This window comes from Amblyomma mixtum, chromosome 7, assembly GCF_055824585.1.
Source record: "Amblyomma mixtum isolate Tamu chromosome 7, ASM5582458v1, whole genome shotgun sequence".
NCBI lineage: Eukaryota > Metazoa > Arthropoda > Arachnida > Ixodida > Ixodidae > Amblyomma > Amblyomma mixtum.
The window spans coordinates 73,583,169-73,597,009 of NC_143018.1; the positions used below are offsets into that span (position 1 = coordinate 73,583,169).

General features: G+C 45.4%; 1 protein-coding gene across 3 annotated transcripts in view; it reads left to right on the forward strand.

The window, feature by feature from the left end:
- Positions 1-6,765, forward strand: part of LOC149336514 (BSD domain-containing protein 1-like) — a 28,204-nt gene extending 21,439 nt beyond the window's left edge. For 2 of the 3 annotated variants that reach the window (XM_089552966.1, XM_089552967.1), the window contains exons 9-10: positions 4,086-4,183; positions 6,326-6,765. In XM_089552966.1, the coding sequence (XP_089409092.1) occupies positions 4,086-4,183; positions 6,326-6,355 (128 nt within the window). In that variant the 3' untranslated portion in view covers positions 6,356-6,765. The remainder of the gene's footprint in view (positions 1-4,085; positions 4,184-6,325) is intronic. The other variant, XM_089552968.1, reaches the window with a different exon arrangement.
- Positions 6,766-13,841: the final 7,076 nt, after the last annotated feature.

A 13,841-nucleotide genomic window follows, 5' to 3' on the forward strand; every position in this document is an offset into this window, starting at 1 on the left:
GTGTACAGTGTGAAAGACTTGTGTTAACTGAGAAGCAAACACGAGGCAGTTTATTATATTGCTACGGACGCTGGGAGGACGACGAAGTGGTTTTGTTACGAAGACGACGCTGAGGTGCGAGCTTGTGTGCTGTGAGTCTACTTCAAGCCGTCGGTCCCTTGCGTAGCAGATTACCTCTGCTGTTTCTATTGCTGCTTCTAGCCGCCACGTATCATTATGAAGTGGATTTGCTTCGCATTGTTTGTAATATCTCCAGGATTCTCACTTAGCTGACCTCATTTGAACTTTGAGTATGTTTTGCTAGCCCTGTTGTTCACATATTATCATATTTGCTCGCATAATAGGCGCACCCTGAAGTTGGCACTGTGATCAATACTGTATTTACACTGTTGCAAGCTTATGCCCCCACCCCAAATCTTGGGTGGAAAAGAAAACGCACGCACATTCCACAGCTTATTTTAGAAAAGGTTTTGCTGAACTGACTACTAGTACTCACTATTTTTGCTGCCGTCACAGCTGCTGCGGACCCACAACACGTACGACGACATTGCGTGGAACAGCCACGCATGCCGAATTCCACACATAGTTTTCAGGGATGCTCACTTTACACGGCTGTTTGGAAAGCCTCATCTCCAGCTGGAAACCTTCACGACTTAGGCCCATGAAAACCTCAGCGCTTGGAGTCGCATACGAACATTTAGGCACGCCGCAGTCGCAACTGCCACACTTCTCAGCCACGTTGAATTTGCCGCCCGCCGCACGCTTGCCGTGTTGGAGAGCAAACTCCCAGCCATGTAGCTATTAAGGTGCGCGCTCGTTGTGCTAAAATTCCAACGCTCGATGATAGCACACGAAAGCCACAACTATGGTGAACTAACAGGCTGCCACAACTCCCATGCCTTTAAAGGGACCCAGAAACACAATCTTAGTAAACTGTTTTGCCTGTTGATTGCATACAGTGAGTTATAATGGTGCTATTAGCGTCGGTAATACCGCGGTAATACCCAAAAACAACTTCATGGCTCTGATGGTGTCCCCACAGAGTGGCGGGTTTTTAGCAGCGGATATGACATCACCTGGCGCGAGCTTGATGATCGGACAAACAGTAAATATACTGCAAATTGTGTGAATAAATAGAGACACATTTTGTCACCTGTCTGCGTTTAATATTAGATCAACAAAAACAACTTGTTTGTCATAGATAAAAGCCCTGCAAAGCAAGAAAAATAAAAATACACCACGAGGGGCGCTCTGGCATGGAAATGACGCTGCCAGTCTCAGCAAGAACGAGTTACAGAGAGCAGGCAACCATGGAGTACAAACTTCCGCGACGTGCTCTGGCTGGCTGTTTTGATTGGTTGCGCCAGGTGCCGTCATTGGGAGAGCGAAATAGGAGTGGGAAGCCCCGCCAAAATCGAGTTGAGGGCAGCGTTTTGTTTGCTTGTATTTTCAAATTTCTCCACTGAATAACTCCCGTTCCTGTGCATCGATTCCTGTAATTCTTTTTAAGTCAGCATCTGTGTGACATAAAGAACCCACCTGAAGTATAGCCGGTATCCCCCCAAGCAGTGTTTCGCAGCCCCTTTAACAGCCACAAAAAGCTGGAGCTGGTGATACTGATGCCAATATGGATAGTGGAAGAAAAAGTTCATGATGATGATGACCCGCGACCTCTGGTGCTATCTGTGGGCGGCACCTGGAAGCTCCTGTGCGCGTGTGTGGCCTCCGTGATCAAGCGCACTGTTACTCACAGCCGGAGCTGATCGCGGAGGCCACGGCGCGCGTATTTTGAAGGCTATCCCCGCTTGAGTCGTGGAAAGTTTGGGTGCGACCTTTACAGGGATCTTTTTTTTTTATATTTCCTTTGGGAAAACAGAAACAGGGTATGGCCTTTACATGTGTGCATTTATATGTTATGTACAGTATGTTCAATTTTCCGAGTCAAAAAATTTTACCCCACTTAATAGGCGCACCCCGAACTTTGAGCCGGATTTTTTGAAAAAAAAAAAGTGTGCCTATTATGCGAGTGAATACAGTAGTTTTTTTTTTTTTCGCATGCACTCATTGTTGTCATGCCACCTCAACTGACTGTTCATGTATCAGTTTCATTTTTGGCAAGTACTCATTGTTGTCGCATCACCTGAACTGTCTGTTCACATATCACTTTCTTTTTGGCATGTACTCAATGTTTCCATGTCATCTAAATAGTCTTTTTTTTTTTTAAGCGTCTCACCACAGCAATAATGTTTTGCATTGCCTGTGTATGCATTTGTTTACTGGTGAGGCACTTTGGTGTAATTTGGCACCCGTTGCCATGTTTGCCTTGTGCCAAATGTGCCATGGCATTTCTTGTTCTGGTGCGAGTCTGTCAGCTTTTGTGGTCTGTCCTCTCCTGTTGTTTGTTTTTGACTTGGCCCTCTTGCTTGCATGATCCAGCGTTCTCTCTCTCTCCACATACTCTTTTTCGTGCGTCAAGCTATCCTGACCGTTGCTTTATTCATGCTTTCAAGACATTTCTTTATCATCTTTGACTTGTGCTTTGATTTTGCCACTTCACAGTTGCTTTCTTTCCACTTCCTATGCCTTGGCTCTTTACTGTATACACTCTTGCGAGCGCATCTTTTTTTTTGTTTTAGTTTTCGACTCCGAAATGGGATATCTACCACTCTATTCTCGCATTGCAGTTGGACGTATGTCCGACATCCAGTTGTGGATGCCATTTCTTTATAACTGCAGTACGAACACTTCACATTGGTGTCACTCTTGCCACTGCTTGGGCTTTCAGTGCTTTCATAAATGCAGCCATGCTAAGCACCATTCATTGCATTCAAAATTCCTGTACCCTAAAGCTGTAGAAACATCTGGGCTCACTTGCAAGACATGCAGTTAAATCTATGAGTGAATGACCTGAGGTGATGCCCTCTCTAGTCGTAATAAATGAAACTTAATTGTTTATTCTTCCAAACATTTTAGAGTGCAGCTCGTACGCCTGTTTGTGGGTTGAGCCTCATCGCCGCTGTCGGTGTAACCAAACCAAACCAAACCATGAACAAATAAAAATAAACATTGCCATGACTGGGTTTTGAACCCGTGGCATGAACAGATCAACTTCGTTGGCCACTGCACGAGAGCACTAGACAGTCGCTGCAGCCGATCACGCCTAGAGTTAAACTACAACACACTCTCACTGTGTGCATTGCACATCGTCGTCGTCTTCAACTAATACTGCTATCGAACTAATATCATCGCCAGACGTGCTGACAACTCAGCAAAGCAAAACAATGAGCCTACAGAGACTGAGAGCACTAGGCTATTGTCGCAGCCGATCACGCCTCGTGTTCAACTGCAGCACACACTTACACTGTGCATCGCACATCGATGTTGTCTACAACTAATACTGCTGTCAAACTAATATGCATATTCTCGCACGCTATGCATTACACATTGTCGTCTTCATCAACTAATACTACTATTAAACTAATATTGTTGACAGGCGTCACAACGACTGAGCAAAGCAAAACATTGAGCCTACAGAACCTGAGACACCTGCAGAGTTGCACTCAAATTTCGCATTAGGGAGTACCGTAATCATCCTTCGAATTTTTTTTTCTTATGCTCTCGAATTTCTGGCTGCCAAGTTGAGGGGCGTGGCACTCGCACAAATGCGTCTCGTCGAGTGTATACAGTACCGCTGCCTGCTGACATCTGGACCTCTTCCATTCTGTGTCCACTCTGGCTTCAGCTAAAGCGCCTCCTGCTGCTGTGCCCTTTCCTCTTGCATCGTTTGCCTTTGCTCCGCTCCCTTTCCTCTGCTGGCCTAATTGACCTCTCTGTGTGCGCTGCCAGTCTTGAGTTTGTTTTTCTTTTCCTTGCCTTGTGGAGGCCGGTGGCAGCCTGTGTTCCTCTGTGGTCTACATTGCTTGTAACCTCTTCCGCAACTGCGCCTCTGCCTTGTGCGTAACCGCCCCGTACTCTGTTTTTGTTCTTTTTGATGGCCCCGTCCCCTCCCCTTCCTCCTGTTCAACCTTTGACCTCCCCCACCTTCGACCTCTTTCTCTCCTGGCGTCATCCCCCCTTCTGTTCAGACCTTAGCGACTGGGAGGAGTTTGAGCTTGAGTTGGCGGACACGGATGTTGCTACCACACCGTCCGTCGCGAAACCGGCCTCCCACTCTGCGTCCGAGGTAAAAACGCAAGTCAAAATTTTAGAACCTGGTTACAGTGGTCCGGGCACAGTCCTTGCGAACTGTTGTGCGGATCGCTGTTGCACTGCGGACGTGGTACCAGCGTGGTACTGCGGACGTGGTGGGCAGCTTGGGGGCAGATGGAGCATGCAGTTTTTTGGGTGGGGCGAGGCGGAGCAGCGGTAACTTTTGTGTTCTACTTTGAGCTTGGTATAGTTTATCACACAGTGTGATTGGGGCAGGATGCTGCAGCTGAGCGAGTGCTATTAGGTCACTCCGAGGTGCCTGTGCCTGTTGCAGGGAAGGATAACATACTACCCTTTGTTGGTGTCAGGCTTAGGGGCTGTGTTCATGCTTTAGACATAGTGTACAGAGCGTGGCTATGAAACTGTAATGAATCAGGCGCTCTTTTTTCCACTTCTACCGTCAAGTGAAGCTGCGAACACCAAAACTTGGCCCCAACGTCACATGAGGCATGCGTCGTAGATTAAACATATGACAACAGCCGTGTGCATCATGCCAGTTCACTGTTGGCCAGAGGTGTGCTGGGCAAGTGCTGAATAGTTTCAGTTGTCAGCGAAGCCCTTTAGCAGCTATTTTCGGTGTTACAGATCTGAGGTCGATGACATTGTCCCTGTGTAATGTAGCTAGGTAGTGTATTTGCTGCTGCTTGTCAGTGTAGGAACGTGTCAGGTTCGATAGGAAACAAGTGGCCATATTCGGGCTCTCCCACAGTTAGTGCCATGTGTCGTCACATGTACAGTGCCTGGCCCCACAGCATCTTGTGATACGTTAGTTGAGCAAGTAAATGATTTGGCCTCTAGACTTGCTGAACAGTAGAGAGTGGATGCCTTTCTGCGCAGACATTTCTTTGGATTGCTCTTGTGCGGCTTCAGGCTTTGGTAAGCTCACTTGCACATGTCGCCTGTTAAGTGCAGTCTACAATGCAAAGTTCAAGGGGAGTGGGGGGGGGGGGGGGGGGGGGGGGCTGGCTCTGTGCCACTCTTATGCTTGCTCAAGTGTGGTGGGCGCTTTGCCTTCTGTGCATCCTGTGCAAACAGGTGCGGTGATGCTTATTGCTGGTTTTTATTTTTTGAGTGGCCAGTTTTTAAAAAAATCTGGATGAAAGTCAAGTTAGAAACGAAAACCTCGCAGGGATGTCATCTGGTGGCACATGAATCGCCGAACATGGGGTAATCACTGTAGATATGCTTGCACATCACTAGACTTAATTACACAAGTTTCTTGTTAAAAATGGCAGCACTATAGCTGGATCAAATTCAGGAATGTAGCGACAAATGCCCCTCAAAGGATGCCCCTCCAGCCAATGCCGTCGGCTGATTGTCATGATGTCGCGGTCGTGATGGAGGCACCTGTCAATCACCTTTAATTTCACGCTAGGGAATTAACTGCGACGTCATGAGAACAGGTTAGTGCCATTCGCTGGCGGGCCCCCTTTGAGAGGGGCATTTTCTGCTGTTCCTGAGTTGTACCCATCCATCCATAGTAACTGCGGTAGTATGGACGGAGTCTTTTCTCGTCACCAGATGGCACCACCATGCCAGTGACTCCTATGCATCCATTACTATATAATGTTGCCACTACAGAGCCTCACATTTATTCTTGCTGGTCGGCCATAAAATGAAGCGGAGTTCTTTTTTTTTTTGTGACGTGTGTTACCTTAGGTATAACTTGGCTGCTTTGGCTTAGTCGGGCACGGGTTTGTAAGCACCAGTTCTAGTTCTGTGCAGAACTTTGTTTTAGCTTGCAGAGTTCAGGTGCTTTTTGTACGATCTGAACTCATTGTGGCCCATTTCATCATTTGTTGTGAAAGTTAACAGTTGGTGTCAGTATTAAGTTGATCACTTTCGTGCCGGCCAACCAAAAACCAGTAATATATTTCTGATGCGACAGTCCCTGATTCTCCGAAAAAGGTGACGGTGAAGGTGAAGGATACAGGGATAAAGGAACTAGCTATTCGCATCAGTGTTCTTGCAAGCACGAACTGCTGTACAGCACTATGCGACTAGGTTAGCGCTGAAGTGGTCATCTTCGTATCGACGCCAACTGTACGGGGTTGTGCAGTCAGTGCCGAAGGAGAAGACAAGCTGCTTTTGTTGGCCTCTTCTATCTCTTTTGCAGGGTGATGATGACTGGGAGAAGTGGGAATGACTGAGGGCACAACGGTGTCCACAGTGCAACTCGAGAAGATGACACACACACAGAACCAGGAATGTATACATACACGCATGTACACACGAGAGAGGCTCCGTTATTTAAAGAAGACTGGACAGTGAGTGTGAAGAGAGTGAATTGCTGCAGCCAGGCCAGCGGATGGGAGCGAGAAGGAAAAAAAAATTGTACCATATCTACCACGACCGCCGCCACCTGCGTGCCAGCCAGTTTGCTATTATATATAGTGGCGTGGCGTTTTTTTTTTTTCCTCTTTTTGTCAGTAAAGCAAGGGGTATGTGGAGGGAGGGAAGGGGGAAGGCGAAATTTGCGCGTCTTTGCTGTACATCCTTGGGAGGGGAGCAAAAAGTCTTTGGAAATGTTTAAATAAAGTTGAACTCTAAGAGGCAGATCTGTGTCGTGTTTATTTCAACGTCAGCAGAGTGACTGCAGACAAGATGGGAAATGACATATTGGTGTATTTTTTGTCTTCTTCTGTTGAGTGTCACCGTAGTCAGAATTGGTCAGACAAATAAAGTGTTTCAGGTATCGACGTTGTTGTGAATACAGTCATGAACAAGCTGACCTGAAACGACGGAGTGACTGCAAAAAACTACTGGTAGCTCTGTGCAGCTGTGATAATATGAACCAACTACCATAATAACATTGGCACGATAGTGCTGCTGGCACCCCCTTTAAATTGGAATGCCTTTGTGATGATAACCCTTGTGTAGGCAAAATTTCCTAAATGGCAGAAGCAATCATGAATAATTGCGATTACACGGCTCGTAATGTGGACAATCAGCACTAGCTGGCATGCGGTAATGTACGTATCCCCAGCTGCTGTGTGCACAGGGTGGTCACGTGATTGCACATCTATGGGGAGTCCCTCTCCCCGTCATTCTTGGCTGCACAGACTCTTCCCTTCACTATGGCATCTCTTCTTTCATTCCCTTCTCATCCCTTCCCTAAGGTGCGGTTGAGGTGTCCACTGAGAAGTGAGACAGTTACTCTGCTTTTTCTCCTCCCCATTCTGACTAGCACAATAAGAAACGTGCTTTGTCCAGGAACCTTCGCATTACCCGCTGCGGTGGCTCAGTGGTTAGGGCGCTCGGCTGCTGAGTCTGAGTACCCTTGTTCGAACCAAACCACTGCGGCAGCGTTTCGATGGAGGCGAAACACATAAAGGTGCCCGTGTGCTGTGCGATGTCGGTGCACGTTGAAGATCCCCAAGTGGTTGAAATTATTCTGGAGCCCTCTACTAAGGCACCTCTTCCTTCCTTTCTTCTGTCAGTCCCTCCTTTATCCCTTCCCTTACGGCGTGGTTCAGGTGTCCGCCGAGTTATGCGAGACAAGATACTGCGCCATTTCCTCCCCCCCCAAAAAAAAACAAAACAATTATAACAGCTGGTGCTGTAAAACTGCAGTGGTAGTGTAGAAGGCACTCGTGAATGGATTGTTGGGATGGTGCAAGTGTTGCGGTTCTCGGCTCTCCTTATGCCTACTATGTTGATTCAGGTGCGTGTGCACACTCATGCTGGTGTTGTCATTGGATCATGTTCTTTTAGCTGCATGTTGCCATCAGTAGTTTGTCATTGCCACATCATTTAAGGTTAGCTTGTGACTGCATCCATCTCACTTGAACAACGAACACCTTTACAAGATCTCCTTTAAACGCAAGCATATTGAGATCTACAAGGTGAGTATCACCAACTAACCACTTTATACTCTGTTATGTGCAGGAAATTGTGAAGCAATACAGGTGGCATTCTGTAAACTGGCATATTTGTACAGTCGCGAGCAAAAAATATTAGCACAGATCACTGGCGATTAGAATTCGTATATCTCACTACGCGGCGCTGCGGTACGCAGACGTGCTTATCAGGCCGTTCCCATGTTTTGCAGCCTAGGGGGGGGGACGGCAGGAAGTAAGCTTTATCAAGCGTGCACCCCCGGACGTTGAAGTGCCAACCCTACGTGACTGTGCATGCGGCATTTATTTTGGCTCGGTCATCAAGCAAAGATAGCTTCTTTTTATAACTGTTTTTTTATGTCAGCGATGGTTTGTCAAAAGGAACTCGCAGGAAGAATAGCTGATAGCGCTGCTTTTAGCCAGTAATTTTGCTGGTCCGTGGCAGTCCACTGAACCCCCCTAATACTGTAGAATGGGAGCGGCCCGGCACTCTCGTTGTCAGCCTCTTCGCCACCCGCAGCGCCACATGTTGTCATTCCGGCGCTCTGGTGTTCCGTCTCGTGTGCTAATCTTTTTTACCCGCGACTGTACCACTATGTTGAACTATTCCATGCAGTTAGTTTGAGCTGATATAAGTAAAGATTCCAGCATGATATTTTGAGTTTGTTTCTTCTTTTCTTGTAGGTAAGCAGAAAATTGAGAAGCTGCTTTTGGAGGATTTCCTTGATATTTTTCTACCCTTAGCTTACTCCACACCCCCTTGCCCCGCGACTAGTAGCGCCATCCTTGGGAAGGAAAAAGGACTAGTGTCCAGCTGCTGCACATAGAAGACACGGTGGATGCCGTGTTTACAAATGGCGATGCACCACTTCGTGGCAATCCTCCACAGTGCCAAAATCATGCGAACTTTCTTTAATTTAACTAGTGAATGAAAGCTCGCTGTACTTTCAAATGCTATCCTGTACCACTCTTTGAGTTAGCGCAAGATTTGTTTGAAAAGTAGTTGCAACGCTGCTCCAATATTTGAGGAACTATTACCTTTCGCAGTGCTGCAAATTTGTGAGATCTGGGCCGAAAAAACTGTCAACACACCAGTTTACTCATGAAAGTGGCCAGTGAGGGTGGTACCTGTATTTTATTTCTGGCCTTCTGTAGCTCTTAAAGCTGTTTTCAGGGAAAGTATTCGTCTTTGTTGTTATAACGTGCCATTTTTCAATACAGGCCTACTTAAATTTGACATCAGCACCCCTTTAAGCATCTACACTTAATCTCCACCAGTTAAGCATTAAAATATGTACCACTAAGGATGACTTTTCCAACTCGCATGTGTCCAGTTAATATCACCGTACAGGTTTGTTCTTTTCCTTTTCAGACAACTAAAGAACCGAACAAACTACAAAGCGCCCTGCCGCGGTGGCTCAGTGGTTACGGCGCTCGGCTACTGGCCCGAAAGACGCGGGTTCGATCCCGGCTGCGGCGGCTGAATTTCAATTAAGGCAAAATTGTAGAGGCCCGTGTACTGTGCGATGTCAGTGCACGTTAAAGAACCCCAGGTGGTCGAAATTTCCGGAGCCCTTCACTACGGCGTCCCTCATAGCCTGAGTTGCTTTGGGACGTTAAACCCCAATAAACCAATAAACTACAAAGCATGTTCGATACACTAGCCTTATTGGGGCCATATTACCTTTATAATCTGCTGTAGCACCACAGCAGATAGTTCCTTGTACAGAAAACTGCTGGAGGAAAAAGTTGATCCCAAGGTGAACCATTTGCGAATACTATAAGAATAACATTGAATGATAGCATGCTAAATTATGTAATTGAAGTTGATTGTCTGATTTAATATCTTTTTTTAGAGCAATTACAGTATGCAGTTGCTGTTGAACTGACATTGTTTTTCTGCGATTGATGATGGTTTGGTTTGGTTTGGTTTGGTTTATGGGGTTTAACGCCCCAAAGCGACCAAGGCTATGAGAGACGCCGTAGAGGAGGACTCCGGAAATTTCGACCACCTGGGGTTCTTTAACGTGCACTGACATCGCACAGTACACGGGCCTCTAGAATTTCTCCTCCAAAGAAATTCGACCACCGCGGCCGGGATCGAACCCGATGAATTTGTGCACAAAATGTATGTGCTTTCAGGTCTAGTTAAGTGTGTTCATGTTCAGGTTGACCTGTTGCACTGATTGTGATAGATCATGCATTTAATCAGGTGTTTAATGAGAATTTCAGTGTGTATCACACCAAAAAGAGATTGTAGACCAACATGAACCTTTCATAACATTTTGTATACACTCCGTTTATTAGCACATTTGATATGCATATCATCACAGATAAAACTGTATGTAAAATAAATGCAGAGGCAAATATAGTCTGCCACGATAGCCAAGAGACTTAGTAGCACTAAACTAGTATTGCTAAAAATGCAAGCAAGACAACATCAATCATGCACTGAGCGAATCTTGATATCCTCTAGAATATTGTGCTGAAATCTATCTAATGTACACATATATACAGATATATATACACAAGCGCTCATTGTAAGATGATGGCGCAGCACTTGCAAGAGATTGAACCTCAAGATTATCATGGAAGGTAGGGATAACACTAGGTGATGGAGTGTAACCGGGAGAGAGTAGTCACACTTTCTGATTTTTCTTGGGAACACCTTGAAGAGTAACCGCAGTCAGTGAAGTCATTCACCCACATGCTCAAGAAGCACTGCAGTCCTAAGCATCCTCCTAATCAAAGGATTCATGGTCTTTGTAACACTAACAAAAGAATGCTGCAGGCGCTTAGAAGTTTGGAATTGTCACACAGAGCCCAACTAACGTAAAATCTTTTAAGTAATCTCAAAGCAATGTATTAATTTCATCACGCAGTTTGGAAGAAGCATGCATGATGAAGATCTGAGGCATCTGCATTCGCTCCTGCAACATTTTGTTTTCTTGAGAGACTGCCCGTTAGGTTGTGTCTCCTTCGATGCAAACCTCAAAAATAGTCTTCAAAAATAAATGGCCTGGCTTAAAGTGGAACATATAGTATTGTTAAAGTAAAATCTTGAACACTCTCATGCTAATACGTATAAAGACAGGAACAGGCTCATTTTTTGGTTAAAAACTTGAGCTAAATCCTGCCTTTTAACTACTGCACAAGATAACAGTGCCTTTGCAAAGCACATGCTTAGAAGAGAGATTGGTGGTGTACTATGAAGGATATAAGCATAACACTGCTTGCCAGTACAGCCAAACCATGTTAATTAGAACTTTCTCTTTACTCAAACCAACACTTGGTCCCACTAAAGTCATGTCTATTAAAGGAGTAGACACACGAAATTTTTGGGTGCGGGTTTTTTAGGGGTGTGCGAATATTCGAAATTTTCGAATATATTTAGAATGTTATATTTTTAGTACTCGAATTCGATTCGAAATCCAAGTATTTGTGTTGTTTCGAATATTCGACCCGACGCGAATATTCGTATCTAGCCAAATATTCATTGTGAGCACCGGCGTTCATTTCTGTCCGCAAGCCCTATCGACAGATACATAACAACATGACGGCACCTACACGGAAGGAAAATTCTTCCTCCAAGGGCCATGCTGTAGCTGACGGTGAGCTTTTTTGCGGCTATACCTGCGAAGCTGGTGTAGTCAGAGCTGTGCACGAAGTACCTCGCAATACGTGCCAGGTCAGTGCCAAGTGAGAGGGCATTTTCTGTGGCTGGAGAAGCAGTTTCAGCTAGAAGGGAACTACTTCTACCTGACCATGTGGAGCAGCCGGTTTTCCTTCACGACAACCTTTTATGCTCATCCCAGCAACGCGCTTTTGTGCTTATGGCAAGCTAGCCTTGATCAATGCTATGTACTAGCCATCTTCTCTGATATTTCCGCTCTTCTAAGAATAATGTTCAAGACTTTGATACTTTTTGTGCGGCCACACACACCTTTTGTGTTCATTTAATCATCGATAGTTGAACTGTGATGCTTTTGGGTGCCCAAATAAATGTTTTGTAGTGATTAAATGCGTCTGTCCTTGATTATTCGATATTCGATTCGATATTCGGAACTAAGTATTCGTATTCGATTCGTATTCGAAAAATTTGATATTTGCACACCCCTAGTGTTTTTCTCTTTGGAATAGGTTGCAAGACAGTATAGTGTACTCGCAAAATGACGTAGAATTCACCTAGACTGGGTGAATAAATTATAACTGAATTCTTTCTTGTGCCATGCCAGAAGCCCGAACTGCCACGTTAGTCAAATTGTTGTACCATTTCAGTTTCGGTTTCAATGGCCGAACAACAGTTATAGCATAACAGATATTTGAAGTCATGTGAGTCATGCAAAAACTGCAATATAATCGCTGCTTGCCCATTTTTTGTCATTCTGATTCTTGGGTAGGCTTGCATAAGTGTTGGTGCGAGTTAAAACGAAGAAAGCGGCAACATACTGCAGTTTTTACATGCCTCGCATGACGTCAAATTGTCTGTTACATAACAAACGTTGAAACTAGGGGTGTGCGAATATCAAATTTTTCGAATACAAATTGAATACGAATACTTGGTTTCGAATATCGAATCGAATATCGAATAATCAAGGACAGACGCATTTAACCACTACAAAACACTTATTTGAGCACCCAAGAACATCACAGTTCAACTATCCGTGATGAAATGAACAGAAAGGATGTGTGTGGCTGCACAAAAAATATCAAAGTCTCGAACATTGTTCTTAGAAGAGCGGAAATATCAGAGAAGATGGCTAGTACATAGCATTGATCAAGGCTAGCTTGCCATAAGCACAAAAGCGCGTTGCTGGGATGAGCATAAAAGGTTGTCGTGAAGGAAAACCGGCTGCTCCACATGGTCAGGTAGAAGTAGTTCCCTTCTAGCTGAAACTGCTTCTCCAGCCACAGAAAATGCCCTCTCAATTGGCACTGAACTGGCTCGTATTGCGAGGTATTTCGTGCACAGCTCTGACTATACCAGCTTCGCAGCTATAGCCACAAAGAAACTCACCAGTGCAGCCAGCTACTGCATGGCCCAACGTTACGCATTGCTCTGGGCGCCGCCATGTTGTTATGTCTCTGTCGATAGGACTTGCGGACCAAAATGAACGCCGGTGCTTGCAATAGAATATTCGGCTAGATACGACTATTCGCGTCGAGTCGAATATTCGAAACAACACGAATACTTGGATTTCGAATCGAATATGAATACTAACTATATAATATTCGAATTATATTCGAAAATTTCGAATATTCGCACACCCCTAGTTGAAACCAAAACTATGTGACTGTCCGTGTTTTGTAATGTGCTGTGCATCATTCCAAAAACACAGCACAGAACTAAAATTTGCCGTGTCTATTCCTCGGAGGGGAGCCTGATCAAGCTCCTCTTTTTTTGGACTCCTCGTTACTGAAACACATTTTCAGACTCCTTCAAGTTCATGCTGTCGAGATTCAACTGTATAACACAATTTCGGGGACCTAGAAACCATGGTTACACTGGCATTCTTTTGTGATGGTCTGTATCTTGGAAGAAGTGGGCTTGGGCAGGGCATGTAATGCGAAGGCAAGATAACCGCTGGTTCTTAAGGGTAACGGAGTGGATTCCAAGAGAAGGCAAGCGGAGCAGGGGGCGGCAGAAAATTAGGTGGGCGGATGAGATTAAGAAATTTGCGGGAATATGGTGGCCTCGGCTGGCGAAGGACAGGGTTAATTGGAGAGACATGGGAGAGGCCTTTGCCCTACAGTGGGCGTAGTCAGGCTGATGATGATGATGATGTATATTGG